The sequence below is a fragment of the Pterocles gutturalis genome, unplaced genomic scaffold, assembly GCF_000699245.1.
Source record: "Pterocles gutturalis isolate BGI_N339 unplaced genomic scaffold, ASM69924v1 scaffold15006, whole genome shotgun sequence".
NCBI classification, from domain to species: domain Eukaryota; kingdom Metazoa; phylum Chordata; class Aves; order Pterocliformes; family Pteroclidae; genus Pterocles; species Pterocles gutturalis.
Genome location: NW_010100594.1, coordinates 1 through 7,498, shown reverse-complemented (window position 1 = coordinate 7,498; position 7,498 = coordinate 1). Strand labels below are relative to the sequence as shown.

Sequence of the window (7,498 nt, the reverse complement as noted above, 5' to 3'; positions counted from 1 at the left end):
ATTTCCACGGGCTGCGTTTTCCCCACTCCAGCTGCTTCCCAACTGCTCATGTCCATCCGCTGGCAGGGCTCAGAGCTGGTTTACCACCAAATACAACCCAGTGTGCTTCCAGACATCCATTCAAGCAGCAATACGTAAGAGAGAAACCGCCTCATTGTGAAGAAATTGCTACTGAGTAGTCCCACATCATCCCTGCTTATCACCAGCACCCCCTCGGCTGCTAAGGGGGCGGTGGGCTCGGGGCACAGGGTGGGCACAGGGACGGCTGCTCTAGCAGCGGCACCAGCCGAGCACCATCTCTCCCCTCCAGCCCAAATTCTTTCCACAGCACGAGCCATGTACAAAGTCCCCCGTGCAACAAGCACAGAGCTCGCAGCCATCACCAGGTGTTTCACTGCAAAAACTGAAAGGTTTGGCTGGCTGCTTTTAAAACCTAGCTGCATCCCCTTCCCTTACAGCCGCTCCTCTGAGGTGTGGGTGGGAGGTGTTACCTACTACACACAGGCGTCTGACTGCAGCATAACCCAGGGCTCTGGCGGTATCATCAGCCAAGGTCCAGCTCAGGTCACTGGGGAACTTGCAGCAAGGGTGGAGACCCGGGCAAGAGCGCTTCCACGTCCACATCAACAGAGCACAGCCACGAAACGCCGAGCAGCTGCCACCGCCAAATAAAATAAATTCAGTCGCCGTGCCTCAGCTTCTGGCTGCAGATGGAGTGCAGGATAATACCTGTAGGAAAGTAAAAGTAAATTTAAAAAAAATATTTTTTTTTAAACCAAAAGAAAATTATTCTGTGGGCTCGGATGTTGGATTTTTAAACACAGAAAAGTGGACTGTGATGCCTTCGTGCTCAGAACTGTTCTTACCAGTAGCAACAGAGACGTTCAGCGACTCGATCCCAGGGTGAAGCGCTCTGCCAGAGGGTATGGCCAGCATCCGATGGCACAAGCACTGCGTCTCGAGGGAAAGTCCATCACCTTCACTACCTGCAGAACAAAGACACAGCTCAGGTCAGTTCACACCTGCTGCCACGTCCTTTTTTCCACTGCCAAGTTTTCTCGCCCACTCCAGCCTCCCCGGATCTATTCTCCAGTATCTGAAGCGGTTTTGAGGAGTACCTGTGCAGCACACCCGCAGGCACAGCACAGAGCCTCGTGCCCCGAGCGCACGGATCCCCTGGGCGAGCAGCCGCCGTGCCAGCAGACAGACGCTCCCCACGTTCACCGGAGCTACCCAGGCAAACTGTGTGCTGCCACGAGGCAGAGAAGAGGCCACAGGCCTGGTCCAGTCCAGCAAATCCCAGGTCCCTGTTGCTAGTTCAGCCTGTTCAGCACACAGTACCACCAGCTGGGTGCAACTTGTGAATGCAGACAGTTTAACCAGAGGCTTCAATTGATTAGTTGTTAAACCATCCAACAGCCCTGATATGTTTGGGCTGATACACTGGTGAAACAGAGTTGAAATCTATCCCAGGTCATTAGTAGTTGTTTGACTCACACTGTCACAAAGGGAAATGGAAAGGGAGAGGCTTTAAACAATCCTGTGTGCAGACAAGTGAAAATGCAGAAGACACCACAGACCTCCCAGCCCGCTCGGCTCCCCAAAGAATTCTTCCACATTCATTATTTAGAGCTACACAGACAGCTACACGGCTGCAAGAACACCCAGCTCATTCCAAAGACACGCTCACCTTCCGACAAAACAGGCTCAGCATGCTGGAAACCAAACGTTCCCCTTCCACAGCCGTTCCCTGACCGCAGCAGAACCCCAGACCGGTCCTGGGACGCCACTGCCAGGGCACACGCTGCCTCCCAGGGGCTCCTGCACCTCTGCCTGCGTGAGCACTGCTGTCATCAAGGTCTCGGTCAGCTCACCTAAATTTAGACCCTTACCCGAAGGTCTAACAGCCTACATAGATGCTTCTGGCACTCCTATGCCACTGGAGACTCTCTCCTCTGTAATGCAAACGAGCTCCTTCCTGGGCTGAGTGGCTGCAGAATTCTTCCCCCGGTTGCTCCTTACAGCCCCTCCCCAGCAGGTCCCGGGGTACTGATCTGCGCGATCACCCCCTGACTGCACAGGGTAGGAAAGTGTTCTTATTCCCATTTCACAGACTGGAAGCTGAGGCCCAGTCTCACACTTGTCTGGCCTGATTTAACCAGCAAGATGCATTTTGTGTAAGGAAAAGAATGGTTTGGGTAATACATCCTGCATCCTCCCCCATGAAATGAGCCCTACAGGCAAAAGCATCCTTTGGCTGGGATAAATGAACCTTCAGAAAACCAAAATCCCACCCTAAGCATTATTTTCCTCCTGCTGTAAGGCAGCAGGGCAGACACGGCCTGGGTGAGTTATCCAAGGTCACCAGGGAAGCCTGGGTGACACAAGGAATCAAAGCCAGGCTGCCCACGGCCCAGCCTGCCTCTTCATCGCCCGACCGTGGCTCTCTAGGGATGCTTCAAGAAAAAAAAAAATTATCCTACTTTTTCCTGGTTCAACATAGAAAAGTTTTACAACTTACAGTCGTATTTGCCTCCTGAGCCTCTCAAACCACACTCTTGTGGGACTCTCCAACTGGGACAGCAGCCCTTGCCAGAGGTGCGAGGGCTCCTGGAGCAATCCTCTCCTCTCCCTGATAAGGGTCTTAAGATTCCTAATAAAGGCAGCAATTTTGCTTCCAGCTTTTACAAAGCTTTTTATGGCTCTGGCTGCTTAAAATAATTAGGAACCATAAATTCAGGGCAAAAAGACTTGCACAGTGTGACATGAGGGAGGGAGTACCGACTGAATCAGATTCAATCCTAGTTTATACTGGTGAACAAAACACCTCCCACCTCAGATCTTTGATTTCCATCTCTTAGCTTTGTCCCTCTCTGACAGGCCTCCAAGATCAGTGTTAGAGCTCGGCTGAAATGGTAAAACAGGTTTCCTGCCCCATTTACAATTAACGCCACCATAACAACTGCTGCTTCCAGCGCAGGAAGCGCCACGCTGGCAGTTCAGAGAAATATGCAAAATGAGCCTCTCGATAAAACCAATTCCACCAACAGTCTTCAACCCCAAGCTAAAGACTGAAGGTGTAAGAAAAACAAATTACCCAGAAAGTCTTCTTGCTCAGACACTAAGTGCTCCCAATCTGTTCCTGTTCGCACAAGGCTCCCGGTCTTCAGGCAGCCAGCCTGCCTGTCACCTCCGGCAATGACTCCAGCGCAGACACCATTCAGCCGGATGGGCCAAATCACTCTCTGCCAAGCCACGGTGCCAGGAGGGTGAATTCGAGTCTGCAAGTTACCTTACAAGACAATCTGTGCAGTGCTAGGAAGCTCACTCCCACGTTAAATTATCTCTGCAGCTGCAGGAACGCTCCATATTCAGATTTAGGACGTTTCTTCAAACAACCCCAGCATCAGACGACTGTAATGTTCAATTTTCTTTTCAGCGAAGAGTTAGTGCTCAGCAGAGAGTTGAAATCATTACTGCTGCAAGGTCCGGGAGCTCTCCTCATGCATCTACCAATCAGCCTCCAATCTCCCTTGACAAAAGGATATTTGGACTTTTTCCGGGAGAAATCTCTCATAATTCAAGGTAACGACACCACTGCCACTTTCACCCCCTTCCTTTCTCCTGGTGTTGTCGTTGTTTCTGGGATGCATTTCTTTGTGGTCCATCAGCAGTGCTGCCAGCCTCCCTACTCCCTTTATAACACAGCTCCACACATCTTGTAGAGATGCCAGATTTGTGCCGTTGTCTTGTCAGTATTTCTAGGAGTTCAATAAACATTTTAATTAAAGGAATGTCTTCTGAGCCAAGGAAACCGCAGCACGGGGCAGGATTACAGCCCCTTGATGGCTCATCGCCACCATGACACTACTTCCAAGTGGAAAAGCTCAAACCAGCTCTTGTGCCAGGTGACACAAAGTGGGGGGCTACGGCGTGGCACTCCTGGGGGAATTTCTTTCTCTAGCTGCCACGAGGCCATTCCTCCCCTTTTCTCCACCTTCTGGGAGGCTGCAAAACCCCAACCTCTGCCTACCACAGACAGCATCCTTTGCAAGTATCCTCTACAAAGGAGGGGGGAAGATCAGAGGGCCCTGCAGGAATCGGCCAGTTCGGGTGCTCAGGGAAGTGGCACCCCTTGCTCAAACAGCCCCCGGGTCTGCAGGGAGGAGGCTACACCAGCTCCTCCTGCTGATACCGCAGCAGCCAGCAGCTCCTGCCTTCTCCCAGGTGTACAAAAGCAGCCACTGGCCGGTCTCTGTGCCCCGCTCTGTGCTCAGACCATCCCCAAAAACAGCTCCTCTTTCCAGACCCACGCACAGACATATTCCTGTTTTTTTAAGAGGAAAGATGACAGCGCAAAGACACAGCACAGCTCACGGTTACAGCCTCAGCCCAGCAAGAGCAAACACAAACCTCCTGGGTTCCTCACTCGGGTTCACCAACACAGAAAATCCCGGTTCAGGGCTCTAGGACAGGATCAAAAGCACCGCAGGACACAACGCAAACCACCACACTGCAGCTGCACTGACCCAGACCTGTCCTGCCACCGAAAACTGCCATCCACACCCTCTGCAGCTACTAAACTCCCTGCTGACCTGCACAAACTGGTTTGTTCTTGCAGTTCCTACTGGGAAGCTCCCCCTCCTCTTCTGGGTCCCTATTTCATCTGCAGCCAGATCATTCCAGTACATCTCGCGCAGTTTTTTCTTCTCCAGACCAAAGTGTGATGTAACATAACACACCTGCAACTAGCTTTGGGGTGAAACATCCCCCTGAGCGGTCCCTCACCCATGCGCCTCCACAAGCCCAAAGCTCTGTAAGCTGAAATACCTATTACTATAATAACGGGTTTATTCCACTGAAATTCCAAGCAACTGATGACAGGAACATTCTCCACATCCTCAGGGTTGCTGACAGTTCCCACGACTTCCCAGCCCTCTGCGGTTTTAGCCTATAAAGGGAAAGGAAAGAAATGTTTAAAAATTGCCTACTTTTCAAGCTTATAACAAAAAATAAGTCATGTATGCAAACACACTTTTTTTTTTTTTTATTTTTTCAGTTAAGCTGACTGGCTTTTGGGGTTTTTTTTTTTTTGCATTCCTTGAATTTTTACCACCAAAGTCCTCCCAGTACCAGCACACAAATCTTGAGTTAAGGGGGAAAAAAAAAAAAGTAATTTTCTTTCTGGTGTTTATTCCAGTTCAGCAAGCAAACAAACAGGAACTGAAAAGCTTTTTTTGCCCATACAACAGTTCTAGTAAGGTTTTTGCCAGGAAAGCATATAAAAAGAGTAGTGTTAAACAAATTAGCATAAAGCTCATCCACAGAGCAGTGCAGTGGAAGTTCTCAAGTGCAGGCTCTGCCACCAGAAGCCCACAGGAACGTTTGCAAACACAAGTGCACATTTTCAAACTCAAAATCAGCTCATACAAAAGGCAGGGCACTCAACACTCAGAGCCTCACATCACCAGAGAATGAGCCTTCCCTCCCGCACCCAAGTAAAAAGAGACTTAATTATTTGCCTTGGAAATCCGTTTTAACAATAAAAGAGCTGCTGCTTCTTGCCAGCTTCGTTTCCTGTGAAAATGGCACTTTTACATCACGTTATATCACATTTACACCAGCCAGGCAATGCCAGGGGTTAGGCCAGTGAATCTGGGTCCAACCAAATGAACTGCTGCAGTGTCTCAAAATGTTCATTATGCAAACATTACAAAGTGATTCTTCCAGCTGTTTCAATAAATACCAAATGGATTTTATGTGCCTTTCATTTCACCAGAGCTCCAGCTGCCACACACCTCATGTACAGCTGGACAAGTGTTTCCTTGCACCAGGTGGGAAGAGTCCACTTACCTCTGCTCGGTCTCCTTGCTGTCACCCCAGACTATATTATTTAATTTTAAATCATTCTTTTTTTTTTCCATGTGCATTCCTTTTCCTTTCGCAGAACGTTCTGCAAAGGGCCCTATCTCACCTCAGTGCATAAGTACAGTGTAAAAAGACCCCCAGTAGCTCACACCAGCCCTGGTTTCTCCTCTCCCCTGCTCCAAGAGCTGCCCAATGCTGCCATCGTGTGCCCGGGCCCTGGGATGCTGCCTCTGCTGCACGCCAGCTCTGCTCTAGCTCTGGTCCCCATGGAGAGAAAGCAAGACAGACGCAGTCTTACCGAGCTCACAATCTGAGTATAGGAGGAGACAGACACTGCGTTGTCCTGCTATCGCCATCTTCCAGTAAAAGACCCACAGCTCAGACCGGTTACCCCAGCTCATGGAATGGGACTCGGGGTGTGTGCCTGCTAGAGGTGGTCTGACAGCACAGACCACCGGCAGCAAACAGGGATGCAGAGCAGGAGCACTGACACTGCACGTAACCGAGTCCTTTTCCTTCCTGTACCTCCTCTCTCTTCAATATGTGCAATATTAGAGGTTCTTGAAAGGAAAAGGAAAAAAAAAACAAAAAAAACCCCACAGATCGTTCTACCTTCAAAAAGCCCCGGAGATCATCTGTGCTGTAGACATCAAAGACTTCCATCACTCCCGAGCTAGCTTTGCTCACTGTCGGAGTCAATGGGCAGCTGCAAGGAAAAAAAGAAAGGAAAAGCGTCATGAGAGCAAAAAAGGAAATCCACAAGAATTTTTGTTTCTGTATTTCCTTCTCTTGCCTCTGCAACCCAATTCCAACTAGTCCCCTAAAGATTTCACTCACTATATAGATATATTTTCCTATGGAGGATAGGAGGGCTCAGGAATTAACCCAGGAAATAGCTTCTAGCAGTTCTGTGCACAGACGGACAACACAAAACGGGTTAAAAGTACCCAGGGATGTTCCTAACCAGCCTGGAGTACCAGGTCCCACAGCCTCCCTGCAGAGCGCAACGCAAAGCATCCACCAGCCAAATTCAGCTCTCATGCTGTCCCAGAAAGCCCTCTAGAGAAGCTGTCGAGCAATGCAGGCTGGAAACCTCTTTGGGAAAAAGAGAAAAGCTGAAGGGGCCGATAACCACCCCTGTACCTGTTTCTCTGGCTTGTCACCACTCTGTCCACCCCCAAGAAGTACGCCGAGCGCAGCAGTGCCCCCAGGTTCATGGGGTCCTGGATCTGCTCCAGCACGAGCCAAATCAGCTGCTGGTTCGGATTCTCTTCATCCCCCAAATGGGGCTTTTCAGCTTCCTCCAAACTCTTGAAACGGAGCGGAGAGGCCTCCAAACAGACTCCCTGGTGGACCTGACCCCGGCAAAGAGCATCCAGCTCCCTCCTTGGGACGTGGTGCACGGGGACGCCCCGCGCCGTGGCCTGAAGGACAAACTCACTCGTGACAAGCCGCCGAGAGCCGCTGCTCTGCTTGAGGAACAACCTGAACAGGTCCCTCCTGGACTGGGAGAGCGCCAGGGAACACGGCGCGATCCCAAACAAGATCTCGGAGCCTTTGGTCCTCTCCACGGACACAGGCCTTCGCTCCAGCCTCATCCTCACCTTCTCCAAGTCCCCCTCACGCCAGC

General features: G+C 50.6%; 1 protein-coding gene across 1 annotated transcript; it reads right to left on the bottom strand.

Moving 5' to 3' along the window:
• Positions 1–679: 679 nt before the first annotated feature.
• Positions 680–7,466, bottom strand: MRM1 (mitochondrial rRNA methyltransferase 1 homolog (S. cerevisiae)). Its single transcript, XM_010080515.1, has 5 exons — positions 7,012–7,466; positions 6,481–6,574; positions 4,831–4,951; positions 867–986; positions 680–729 (listed from the first exon to the last, which is right to left on the bottom strand). Exons 1-5 carry the CDS (start codon positions 7,464–7,466, stop codon positions 680–682), a joined length of 840 nt encoding a protein of 279 aa, XP_010078817.1.
• Between the last annotated feature and the right edge of the window lie 32 nt (positions 7,467–7,498).

What these genes read in the sequence shown, in the direction of transcription:
- MRM1 (XM_010080515.1), bottom strand. Translation starts at nt 7,466, where the DNA reads ATGAGGCTGGAGCGAAGGCCTGTGTCCGTGGAGAGGACCAAAGGCTCC. An exon ending in GTGACAAGCCAGAGAAACAG is followed by an intron (nt 6,575 to 7,011) that starts GTACAGGGGTGG and finishes TTTTCCTTGCAG; the next exon opens with CTGCCCATTGACTCCGACAG. An exon ending in GAACGTCTCTGTTGCTACTG is followed by an intron (nt 730 to 866) that starts GTAAGAACAGTT and finishes ACTTTCCTACAG; the next exon opens with GTATTATCCTGCACTCCATC.